Here is a 13743-nt window from a genome sequence, read left to right on the forward strand (position 1 = left end):
ACCTGCCAGAATTCGCAGCTTTTGCTCCATCATTATGTACCTATGCTTAGCACCACTTGGGCCACTAGGTGTCACCATTTACAAAAATTCGATTGCCATAACACAAAATGACAACATAACAATCAACCACATTTCTGATATTTTTATTTCATCTAGGTACTTCTACACAGCACAACATCTCCATTGACTGTAATACAATTGCCATTTCAAAATACTTTCCCTCTCAAAAATAACCTTTCCATATCGTAAACTGTCATTTTGTGACATATCTTGAATGGATATGTCACTTTGGCAAATCATATAGTTTGCAGTGAGAATTATTTTGGCACTTTAAAAGTAGAGCAGTAAAATATGAAATTATACACTTGTTCTGGAGAGCTGGTTCCTTTTTAACTGACTAAAGTTATGATCTTAAAAACAATTATTGAGTTTACCTAAAACAATGGCAGCATGGCAAGTGTACTGAAATCTCCTGTGCTTCTTTGTGTGACTTTTTATCCTTCTGGATAAGATTGTGCTACCTTTACCCTTAGATATGTACTTTACACAAAAGATACAAACTTTGAGGAGAGACACTGCAGCAAGATAGGTCTATTTTGTGCGTTCATTCTAATGGCATGCAATTCCAAACATATCTTCACAGTTATTGGTGTTTCCACATAAGAGGTATCCCCATCTTGCGAACAAAATAGCTAAGGCTACGTTCAATAACCATGAAGGCATTTAAATACTAATTTGATATAATCTCCATATATTTCGGAACACCAACAAATAAATCTCCAATATCCCCCTGTAGTTGTAGATGTAGGCTAGATTATAACATACATTAAAACCTGAAAGGATATATTACTTATATATAACAATATATAAGTAAATATATTATGTAAAACACTATCACTTCATTTGACGTAAAAAAAGACCTTATTATCAGTCAAATGGAATGTTCAGAGGAGGCAAAACATATAAAAACTCATGTTTACAAACATACACCAGATGTCTTAAAGATAGACCCTTGCATGGAAAAGAAATATGTCTAAAATGCTCTCATGTACTACAGAATAGCACAAATATTTGTTTTTCCGGAAAGATCTTTTACAGTGTTTTCATACAATGGATTTAAGTTTAAATAACACTTTAGAGGGAGGACAACATTAGCGAATACAGCAGGCTAGCAATACAACCTCTTTACCAACCACAATACAATGATCTCTTTCATCGTGACAAGATCTCAAAACTCAAGTGAGTCAAAACTATACATTTCAACATTAACACAGAAAGATGTTAAACTTTTCACCGCAAGTTTAGCAACACCATTGATGTTGTGAGTTTTCCAGAATGGTGCAGGAGAGAGATGAGATCTTTCAAACACATTAGGCTCTACTTTCGAGCACTATGTGCTTGCAAAATAACCCTGAAATTTAAGTGGCCTCTCACAAATTGATGCAGGCAAATAAAAACAAACAAACATGCAAGCATGTAGTCAACTTGGGCTTGGTGAACATTTGTATACATACGGAATGAACTGGCAGATAAAACATTGTGTTAGTGCTTCTATACCGTTTTCATGGGGAAACATACAATGAGCCAACATTGCCCTCTGGAACTCAGCACAATGATCCATACATGTTGTCCTAATAGCTCCTGGTTTGGCCTTTGTGTTTTAGCCAGGACGCACATACTTTGAAATATGACCTTATTTAACATTTTCCTCCAATCAACTTAAAAGGACTACATATATTTGTTTGTTCATGCATGGTTGGCAAGCAGAATACAAGCAGTATCCATACAGAGAGTGTTGTTTTTTTGCTGGACTATGGAAATACATACTTACATGTTTTAGGTTTTGCAAAGCACCAGTAATATTCAAATTAATATTGCCATCATCATCAGATCACTGTAGATCAGAGGTCCATTCATTGAGAGATTGTGTAAGATCTCTTACTTTGAAAATGAAATTGATATAAACTGTAAGACTTTGTGATTGTGTGATATATTGCACAGTCTCAAAATTAGAGGTACCATTAAACTTAATTTGAGGTGATTATGGATTTGGTCAAAATCTAGATCAGGAGCAGCCTATCTTTGTCAGATTGAATACTGATTTTTGCAATAACACTTAATCAAGAAAACAAACAAGAATAACATTTGAATATTACCTCTGACAATTTGTTCTTCACCTTGTATGGTATTGTATGGCACATGGAAACATTTTGGCAGCAAACACAATTATCAAATGATTACAAAAAACAACCATGTGAGAATACAAAGACCTAGATCAGCACCTCTCATGCCGTTCACCCCTAAGAACTAGCATGACCTGGAAATTTCATTTCCCACAATTAAAAACAAATCAATCAATACCAGTCAAGAAGCTAACAAAAAATACACTGACATTAGCACAGGCTGGTTGGAATGCGTTTTGAGTGTGTGTGCATGTGTGTGTATGTGTATGTGGGGGGAGGGGGGTTGCCATGTATTTTTGTGCACAAATGTGAACTGAGGGGAAAAAAACAAGAAGAAAAAAAAAACACAATGGGAAAGAGGAAATAAAAAGAAAAAAACAAACAAACATAACTTTGGCAACTAGCGGAGATGACTGGCATTGAGCTGGACTGTTGTGGCAGTGCAGTGATGATGTTGGCAGAGGGCCGCTCACTCTCCCCTTCATAGACCTTTGTTGAAGTACACTCTCTCCACTCCGGGGTGGTTGGCGCGGATCTTCTCCTGCAGCTCCGGCTCCAGGCGGCTCACGGACATCGAGCTGGGGATTGGACCGCGCAAATCAGTGATTGAAGCGAAACGCACAGACAACTGAATGCCCAACAGTGAGCACAACCTCCCTCACATTCTTACAGTAGCAGTGCCACACAGGCACAGAGAGTTCAGCAGGACTCCGTCTGAGTCATTGCTACAGCTGCATTTGTGTTAAATTATTGGCCTGGGAGAAACTATAGTAATGTGTGTGATTATGCCACGGTAGTTTACTGTTTTCTTATTAGCATTTGATGAAATTGAATGGAAATTGATTCTAAACTTTATTATCATTATTAATCAGTAGACGGCAGTAATTTCACATACAGTTACTGCTTTGCTGGATTGAACTTCAATTTCAATATCATTTACTTTTTTTATGTAACAGCTCTGAATAAACAAGCTCTACATGAAGTACATTTATTACAGATAGTTTTTGGTCAGAATGTCCTTCCAGTGCCCTCAAAGTTTGTTGATAAAGTTTAACAGTAACCTGTCAAGCCAAAGCTATATCCCAGTCAAAACAGAGCTCTTCTGGTGTTTATCAAGGAGCATAGAAATTCTACGAATATGTCTAGTGGAGGTTAAACTAAAAAAAGTTATATTTTGTAATGGGTTTCAGAGTTCTATGTAAAACTGAATCCCTATACAATATATATCATGTAAACCTTACATAGCAAACATGTCAAAAAAGAGAAAGAGTATCCCCATAAACACCACAATTCCACTGAGGTGAGGTAGTACTTCTACTTAGTTAAAACAAGCTAGTACACTGTTACAGTTAGCCAGGCAGTAAGATGTCACCAACCTTTTCTGGGGAAAGAGTGCACAGCAGAGTGGTGTGGCAAACACCAGGCTGAGGAGAGAAGGGGGGGGGGATGTTACAAACAGTGTTGGGCAAGTTACTGGAAATTAGTAATTAGTTACAGTTACTAGTTACTTCTTTCAAAAGTAATTGAATTACTTTACTAATTACTGTATATCGAAAGTAAATTAGTTACTAGAGAAAGTAACTTTTGAGTTACTTTCATGTCTGCTTTTAAAACGTCAATGTGAACAATACTGAACAGTCACACACACAATACACATAATTTGTAGACCTACTGTATGTAGTCCCTTCAAATCAAACAGTAGCCTTGAACATGAGTTCTCAAAGTTTTACTTTTGAAGCACCAGCTCAATATAGGTGTTCCAGAGAGAAGTTGTATTTTTCGTTGCAGACAAATGAACCCATAACACCGTGGATGTCAATTCTGACGTAAACATAACCTAGTGCAAATAACTCAAGTTGTTATGTTGTAGGCTATTTGTGGAGGGTTCTTTATTTGGAAAGTGAAATCCGCATTTTTCTCTCGAGTTACACTTGTGTCGTGTGTGTCTGTGGCAATGATATGTAGGTATATTGGTGTTGTGTTGTGGCTATGTTGTAAGAATGTAAAATTAATATAACAAGGCTTTTGCGCAATAGGCGAAGAAGAGCAGAAAGATGAACAATGCGCCTACGGCACCACTTGGAGTTTGCAAGATGGAAACAAAAGGGAAAAGCGTTTAAGATGTCCATTTAAATTGTAGTCTGAACTCTTGCGTGTTTAAAATAAGGAAGAATGTGAGGAGACTGCTATTAACTGTAAAGAATGCATCTGCAATGGAAACACGAAACACAATCACGGGAAACACTGTGAAAGTTGGGCGACGTTAGATCAGAAGCAGCAAATGTGGATCTGTCACATTGTCTGCTGAAGTCGTTCATTTGTCACACAGGATAAACAGAGTAACGCGAGTAACAAACTCATTTAAATTTCATTAATTGTAACTGCGTTACTTGATTTAAAAAAATACTTTGTTACATGCTCGTTGCCGCTAAAAGTAGTGGAATTACAGTAACGCGTACAACACTGGTCACAAACATCTAAAGGTCAGATACATTGCAGAGGGTGTCCCTGGCACACTGGACACAGCCATGCAGCCACTGGATCCACACCACGAATGTAAGTGCCATTAATCAGTGGTGTGTTCACAATCCAATTCCCCCGGCCACTCACCAGAATCCCACCAGGCCGACTTGAATAGGAGCATTCATCCATGGGAACCTCTGAAAAGATCAGAGAGAGAAAGGGAAAAATCAGCGGGGGCCACCAGGGAGCTGTGCCCCTGGGGGCCATTGTACATACCATAAAGCACTCACTGGCATGTGAATGAATGCAAGGCAAGGGTTTTTTTTTCTTCCTGAGGATGTGCAGCCAGCACTGTTCATTACAGTTCTCCGCTAGCTTTACAGTTCTCCGCTAGCACAAGCACATCAGGTTATTCATTATGGTAGCACACATCATTTATTGTGCAGGGGGATGACACGATGTATTTGATTCCACACACCTTTAGGAAAGCCTTCTTTTCCAGCGTGTTCATTAGGAATGGTGGGATTGCTAGGGCAAAATAAGTATATAGTTATAAAATAGTATCACATGAATCAGTAAGCCAACGTTTAGTGTTAATAGAAATTCAGAAAAACATAGATGGACACAAACCATCAGGAAGACTTAACACTTCTGATAATTTGCTATGTCATCTTTTTTTTTTAAAAATCTAACAATAACCAGAAAACTCACCCATTCCAGGAGATGCCATAAGAATTCTAGAAACCACCACCTGTGTGATGGCCTGCTGAGCCGCTTTCGAGGACTCTCCTAGTCTGTTGTCGTTCTCGTCTAAAACTGGAATGCCATGTTTAAGCTCCCTTGAAGGAAACAACAGAACATTATTACTACAATATTCATTACCTGCACCAAACGCCAAATCATATTAGCTGGGTATTTGTACTTAAGTGGTATAGGGTCAGAGTAAAGGTGTGTGTGTGTGTTGGGGGGGGGCTGTAGGTTGAGATGCAGCCACTCACCTTTGCCTCATAAGAGGGATATTGATACAGTTAGCAGCTGCCACCGCAGCGAAGGGCACAAATCGTCCCAACAGTGGGGACACATGCTGTGTGAGGGAGACAAAGTATGAATCACTGGTGTGAGATATCCTCCTTAAATTCCTAGAGAACATACTTGTGTCAGTCTTATGTTTTCTCTGAAATAATGCATCAAACATTATCTATCTGTTGGCCAAGCCCTGATATTATTTCCTGAATACAAAACTTCAAAGCACAAATCAACATAACATTTCCTTTTAAAACCCAAAGAAAAAGATTATTTTTTAAAGAGCAAGGGCAAGAATGTTCTTTGTCAATGGCAGAAAGAGAGAAAAAAGAATTTGTGACTGGTATGACTTTGAGATAGCCTAATCAAAATAAGATAAACTTCTTGCTACAAAAGCTATTCTGAGTCTAACAAAGGACTTCAGAAGAACAAGATATGCCTTTAGACTGAGCTCTCAATCATATGTGTTATATCAGAACTTCCAGAGTTCATAATTGAATTTGACAATGTAATAAATACCACTGAATTAATCAAAAATAATTTAATACATTTGAATACCACTGAAAATACCTTTGATAGAGCATTAAGTCCTAAAGCAGTGACAACTGCCCCAGTAGTTGCCGACACATAGGCTGTTCCAAGCTGACTACAAATGAGAATTTAAGGATTAGCTTACTTATGTTCAAGATCAGACATTAGGTTAAAATATACCAACACAAGTACAAAAATGAAAGTCCACTTACTTAACCGTAATGGGAGCATCGCCGCTCCTGTTGGTGTAATTTACTATGGCGTTGAACGACTGATTGATCCACTGCCAAAACACCACGGCTGGAGTTGTTCTAAATCGAAATCAAGATCGAATATGAATCAGAGTGGAGAGGGATTGATTAAAAAGAACATACACTAAAGAAAGAGGGGGTCATCATGTGTCAAACGTCAAACGTCCAACATCCAGACATTTTAATGATTATCTGAGGGCTAATAAGGCAGTATATGAAGCATGAACATGCGATGAAGATCAAGAGAGCCACGTTGAGGACAATGATACATACTGAATACCTTTCTGTACTACTAAATCTACTAGTCTTAGGTGTTCTGAGTACCTTTCTGTACTACTAAATCTAGTAGTCTTAGGTGTTCTGGGTGCCTTCATCAAGCACAATATAAATGCAAGCTGTTGTTGTTGTTGTAAATAGTATAGGTGCAGGTTAAGAGTGCTGTTAAACATAGTTAGCTCACTTGTAGAATGTCATCATGCACCCCGTGATGGTCATGTTCATTGGAACCTGAGCGGACATTCGGCCAATCAGAATCATCTTCTCTCCTGTGTCTGGATGAAACGCAGAGTCAAAAATGTACTTGGCCTTCCATAGTTCATCCTCTGTGAGACCTGGAGTGACAATCCCTTGTCTGGAGTGAACAAACAAACAAACAAACAAACAAACAAACAAACAGTCAGACAAACAAATATATATACAACAGGTATGATGCACTACTCCACTTCTGTCTATCTTCCTTTGCAACTCCACTATGAAAGGATAAAGATTAGTTCAGGCTCTGGTCAATATTTACTTGTAGTTATGGATGATCTGTCGGGCCTTTTCCAGTTGATCATTGGATAGAAGGATGTTCCGGGGGTCTGTAACTGTAAAGAAGTGTTTAGCCCTCCCTACAAAAGTGCTCTGGTCCCACCGGGGCTCCTTGATGTTTATGGATGTGGAGAGCTCCGCTGCCATGGTTCTCTGTGGAGGACAAACAACAAAGATAATGGATGCAACTAGTAAAACCAGACAAAGAAAATCAGCATGTAGACAGTGCCTCTTCCCAGTCTGAACACCAAAATATTCAGAATACTCAATATTTATTTTTCAGGGGTATTCAGGGGTAACTCTGGTAACAGTATGAGAAACTTACACAGAAATCATTCAACGCATATAGTGTGCCAAGACTGCTGACTTTTACTTTGCATTCAGGAAATTGCTATTAGCCAATACACCCATGACACATACCCACAGACTAAAAAGAAAACTGAAAGACAGATAAGGCATTAGGCCTACATATTTCATTCTGAAACTAAAGTCCATACACTCATAACTTCAATCTCAAGGTGTGAGGTATTTTTTCTAAAAAAATGTTTTTCTCAAACGGAATGTTTTATTGATATAAGGACATAAGCCTATAAGGATAAGCATAATGCATCCATTCTCTGAACTACAGGAACTGAAAAAGGGTGTCCTCCCTACATTTACCTAGTCATAGCACCATACTTGTGAACTTTCTCAATTACTGAATTCTTATTTACTGGTTTTGACACCATCATAACTTCTGAAATCTGAAATGATGTGCCATTTCAGCTTTGTCACTGGGTCTCTGACACTGACAACCTAGTTGTCTGATGTTTATGATCTGTTAGTCTTGCCAACTTTATAAAACTGTTCACTGTTAATTTTAACTATTGTATTGTTTTTATTTTCTAAGTCGCTTTGGACAAATCCCATAACCATAACCATATGAACAGTTGTGTATTATGTTTGCAGTAGGCTGCTTTTTAGATAGCATAGGACAGAACAGTAGCTTAGGCTACATTCTTGTTATTTGTGGAATCCACCAGGTAACCAAGGCTGTAGGCTAGTTGGCTAGCCTAATACATTTCATGGAATATTGCATGAATATTGACCTCCTCTACTCTGACACCTCAGGGGTAAAACTAAAGAGCCGAGTCACTAATCCCTCTCTTGGAATTTGAGGTGACAGTTATTTTGTCTTTTTTGCCATGCTCTCGAAACTAGAATTTTTTCCACAGGATAATTTCTGTGACAAAGGAATACCCTTAAACGAATCTCTCGGATGACCTGTGAACAATTCAAAGCGCTGGATTCCACTAAAGATTAGCACACACCTCTGCTGATTCAGCATAAAGTTGCTATGGAAACCGCTGACCTGCCAAATGGGGGTTTGGAGCGCACGAAGCCGCAGGCGGACACTCGGATCAGTCCTGCTTGAAGCAACCATCCAGTGTTATAACATAAATCGTTTAGACTTTTGGATTGGTTGGATACTAAGATTGATCCTTACAATCAGACATAGCGCTCTAGCAAATGTACCTGATAGGTTACACAATGGAAAAGCCTTCTGCTTCTGCGACACTCGGAAGCAACAAGGTCCATAGGATCACCCTTAAATGGATATTTGCAGCGTTGTGCAGAAGTCCATATAGCCAATAGCTTGATCCGCAAAGGCATTACGGGTATCTCAATGTCATTTTCTTCTACGACAGTCAGGGGTTTCGCTCTGAGTCGTACAATAACTAGCCTACATCAACTAGACACCCCAAGTGCGTCGAAAAAAGGAAGGTCAGATCCAAACCTCACATAGAGGCTACACAATCTATCCATATTTATCGAGATAGCTCAAGCAAGTAGCCTACTTGATGCACAAAGCAGCAATAAAAAAGCTTCCATTACAGCTATTTAACCATTTATTTGCTTGTCATACAAGTAGCGGCATTTTACGCAGGCTATGTTGCAAATATTTTATTAACGGCAAATGTGTTTTTTTTTTAGTCTGTAACATGCAATTTCGCCTGCAATGACGCCAAACATGGCTGCACGAGTAACAGTAAAACACGCATTCCAGTCCAGACGACTGAACGTGGAGAGGGGGCGGGGATGCTGTCTCTTTAAATTGAATTAATGACCATGGGCTTCTCACGAGACAACTTTCGTTAGAGCGTATGGTGCCTTGTGAGACATCGCCAGAGCAATTTATTTTGCGTAATGTAGGAAAAAAACACAAAACACAAACACACGCGCAGACAACTAAAACGATGCTATTCACACAGTGTCGTATCGTAGGCTATTGCATCATTGCTTTGGCAAGATTTCGCTGTCATGCATGCAACGTGGGTCAAATTAACGCAGTTCAACGTTAGTACTATTGCGCATTGACAGCTTTTGCCGTCTTTAGAATGAACTTTAGACGGAGTTGGCCTCTGGTAACGTTTACCCAATTCCCAGCCCCTTTCTTGACCAATCGTGTGAGTTTATAGCTACATATTAACCAAGAGGTAAGTTCAATAGTAGCCCTACGGTTATCCATCCATCGCGTTAAGAGTTACACGCGTTTCTTGACACATCAAGATCAAATGCAACCACACGAGAACTGGCAGAACAATGAAGCGGATGATACAACAACGTATCCGCACACTACACTAAGGATTTTTTCGTTCAAATACAATTTCTGAGCATTTCGTCATATCAACTGGGCAAATGGAGGGTCCCTCCATCAAGGGTCCCTCCATTTGCTAGAAGTCTAGCCTTTAATGTGTTCAGCACTGTTGCCACATAAAACAAACCGCATCAATGGGATTTCACCATGCGATAGTGCCTGCACCAGATGTTATAAACTAAAAAAAAAAAAAACGTCTGCAGAACCATTTGACAGACTCCAGCTGTGCATATTCTATTTCAACCGCTGCTTGCCACATCCTCAATCCACTTGATGACAGCCAGCAGTCTGACGTCTGCTTTAGAGCGAGAAGGGTAATTAAAATAGACGAGAGAACAAATGCATATAAACCAACGAAAATATGAAGAGAAATCTAGTTACTTACATTGCTAAAAATCCTTGTCTATGACAATCACGGCAGCTCACAAGTGATCCCTCTAGCCCAAGGGAGCTTATTGGTACTTCTGACTGATAGGTGAAGCAAGCGTTAATAGGTTCAATATGGTGACTTCCTCTCAACCGAAGAAATAGTAGTCCAGTGTTGCTGCTGAGCTGTCATCGTCGTAAAATATCTGATAAAAAAACAATATGATTTGCACATTTCGAGTATCAGCCTACTAACCAATAACTGCAATTTGACGCTAGGAGGAGTTGCTTATTATATGGATTCGAAGAACTAGAAATAACTGGATTCCACAATAGGGGACTTTTATTTTGTTACTATGTGGAACCGACTCCCCTGTTGTTGGGGCATTTCACACCACTTTTGTGAGGGGTGACAGTGCTCAACCACTGTAAAAAAAGTCAATAAGAACAGGACAATAATATATAACTCACACTTAATCCAATCATTTAATTTCACAGGATGGCTGAATTTCTTTTCAAAGTATATTTTGTGTCATTGTTCCTTTAGACTTTATACCGATGCCACTAATGATGTGTGGAGTTAATTTAGGTGAATTAATTACTCATCATAGTCTGTGCAACTTATACTTTTTAAAAGTGTTTACATGGTCAGCATGGTCTTTCACACTGATCATAGTTCCTATATCATCCATTTCTCTTCGTATGTATTCTGCCACCATGTCTGGGTTAACACTCAGCACCATGTGTTTTAACACACAGGGTTGGAGAAGGAGAAAAAGACAGAGATGTGTGTCTATAATGCGTTTTGTTTTACATCGCTGTTTTTTATGCAACTCAATTCCATGACTTACACATCCATCCTAACTGAATACAACACAGCAACAACAACTATGCATTTAGAAAAAACGTTGGAGACAAATAGCCTACTTTTGACCAGCCTGATGGCTCCAAATGTTTATCTGGGTGGTATCAGAGATTCAGTGATCACTCTTATTCTGGAACAAAGTTGCAATGGGGCCAATGTACAAGGACAGTCTGAGGACTACTGCACTGGACTAATACCCGTATCTCCAGTGTGGAACAGAACACAGCTTATGACCAGGTCCTTATGAATCTACTATCTTGACAGGAGCAATCAAGTGTCATAAAAGTTCTATTTAGGGCCCGAGCACTTGAGGTGCAGGTTGTGGCCATATTATTCTGTAAAGATTATTATCAGTATTGGGGCCATTACACAGGCGGTGCAACAAATGATGTTGTACTACTACAAATTACTCATTGAAATGTCACTCAACAACCGTAGGATGACATCAGAAAAATGTGCAGTAGTCTATTTTTTCCAGAGCTGTATTTGTGGTCTAGGGACTCCATAGCGCCCCCTTATGAGTTAGGGACTCCATAGCGCCCCCTTATGAGTTATGACAATGAGTGTTGTGATTGGCATAGAGTTTCCACATTTTATAGTATGTTGGTCTCAAGGGGCCATGTCAACCCATCCCATAACCACTCGTTTGATGTAGTGCCTCTTAGTTAAAAATGAAAAAGCAAAAATGAGGTGTAATCGCAGGTATCTCTGGCTGAGAGGGTCAAAACTACACAAAATTGTTGGTGTAGGATCATTTTGACACCCTCTGAATGCATGCCAAGTTGCCAAGTGCATGCCACATTTTCTGTTTATGTGGAATTCCGTTCATGGGGGGCCATACAATAAATTAATTTATGTGTAAATTTTAGTGACTGGCCTTTAAATGGCCAGACACAGTTTTTGTGAATATCTCGAGGTACCATAGGGCCTAGGATGACAACTTTTTTGTGCATGTTGGCCTCCAGGGGCCATGCCAACCCATCCCATATCCCAATGAAAAAGCAAAAAACGAGGCATTGTAATCACACACACACAAGCACAGGTATGTACACATTCACACACACACACACACATGCATGCACACACACATAAACACGCACATAAACAAGCACATGCACGCACACAAACACATTAACACGTACACACACGGATGCACAAACACACCCACACACATAAACACACGCGCACAGACACACACACACACACACATAAAAACACACACATGCAAGCACACACACACATAAACACACACACACACACACACACACACAAACACACACACACACAGACACATAAAACACAAAAACACACATGCAGGCAAGCAGACACAGACACACCCCATTATTACCACACACACACTCACAAGCAAAAACACACACACAGAAAAGCACACATATACAGTACACAAAAGCAAACACACACATGCACACACTCATTTACATACACAAAAGTTGCAAGAGTAGGGGATGGAGTAGGAGATGGAGACAAATTGACAAGCATGATTTATTTTTGCGGAGAGAATGGACTGATCGGCGGTCATATTTTGTATCGCTTTGCGGTACATCTAGTTTCATAATTAAATTATAACATTACATTCGAGAAATCAAAGAGGTTGTATCCTGTGAGGTCTGTCAATTGCACGTTTCTCACGGTTAATGCATGAGTCTTGAGAGCCATGCTCAGCAAAGACGTGGCTGAAACTGTAAGAACAAAATGCAAGGTTACTGGTAAAAACTGGTACAAACAGGTTTTGTTCTTTAAATGGACTTCTATTCCAGGGAATTCTTTGTCATAACTACCCCCTCCATCATACACACACACATACACACATTTACAGTTGGCCTTTATTTTTATTATATCTGAAGAAATAAAAGCGCAACAAATGATTATCAAACTTCTGTGCTCTGAATGAATTCCTCTGCCTTTTGCTGTGATGTGCACAGACACACAAGCTGGCTTATCAGTCACTGGCTCATCATGGCTTGTCAGTCATACTCTAGAAACTTCTATTGGTAACCACACACACACACACACAAACACACACACACACACACACACACACACACACACACACACACACACACACACAAACACAAACACACCCCATCGGAAGGCAATAATTGTGCCGCTTGAAAGGGATGTAACACCAACAAGCATAACTTAATCAATGTTAAATATATGCAACATTTTATTATAAATTAACTTTCCTGTCAATGCGTCATCATAATGATGCATTTTAAAAAATTGCATACTTTGCATACAGATTTTGTTCTGTCCAAGAACTCTGTGGCTTGAGATGGGATGGTGTTCACCATTTCTCAAAGTCAAGGATGAGTCCTTTTTCAAAGACGTTACATCATCGAATCTTGCCAAACACTGTTCCAATGTCAAAGGTGCTTTAAAATTCTATCAAGTACTGAGTCCTTCGGTCTGAGAATGTCTGAGAATTTTCGAGGATGCATGCGTGTATCCTCTGCGTGCTTGGAACACCCACAATCCTGTGTGCACATTTATGGAAGATTTACAATTTGTACGTATCTGTATCTATGTAAATGTAAACATTGTATTATTGTCACTATGCAGAATAACCTAAATGAATTGGGGGCTCAAATC

At 39.3% G+C, this 13743-nt stretch overlaps 1 protein-coding gene across 1 annotated transcript; it reads right to left on the minus strand.

The window, feature by feature from the left end:
- Positions 1 to 2525: 2525 nt before the first annotated feature.
- sfxn1 (sideroflexin 1) lies at positions 2526 to 10368 on the minus strand. The gene is made up of 11 exons (XM_076291744.1): positions 10285 to 10368; positions 7245 to 7414; positions 6912 to 7082; positions 6413 to 6511; positions 6240 to 6315; positions 5645 to 5730; positions 5358 to 5485; positions 5125 to 5174; positions 4794 to 4843; positions 3560 to 3607; positions 2526 to 2761 (listed from the first exon to the last, which is right to left on the minus strand). Exons 2-11 carry the CDS (start codon positions 7406 to 7408, stop codon positions 2665 to 2667), a joined length of 969 nt encoding a protein of 322 aa, XP_076147859.1. The 5' UTR covers positions 7409 to 7414; positions 10285 to 10368; the 3' UTR covers positions 2526 to 2664.
- Between the last annotated feature and the right edge of the window lie 3375 nt (positions 10369 to 13743).

Source organism: Alosa pseudoharengus, unplaced genomic scaffold (assembly GCF_046254945.1).
Source record: "Alosa pseudoharengus isolate Yale_2024_CS ecotype anadromous, Long Island Sound unplaced genomic scaffold, YU_APseudo_1.1 YU_APseudo_1.1_scf_19, whole genome shotgun sequence".
In the NCBI taxonomy this organism is placed as follows: Eukaryota; Metazoa; Chordata; class Actinopteri; order Clupeiformes; family Clupeidae; genus Alosa; species Alosa pseudoharengus.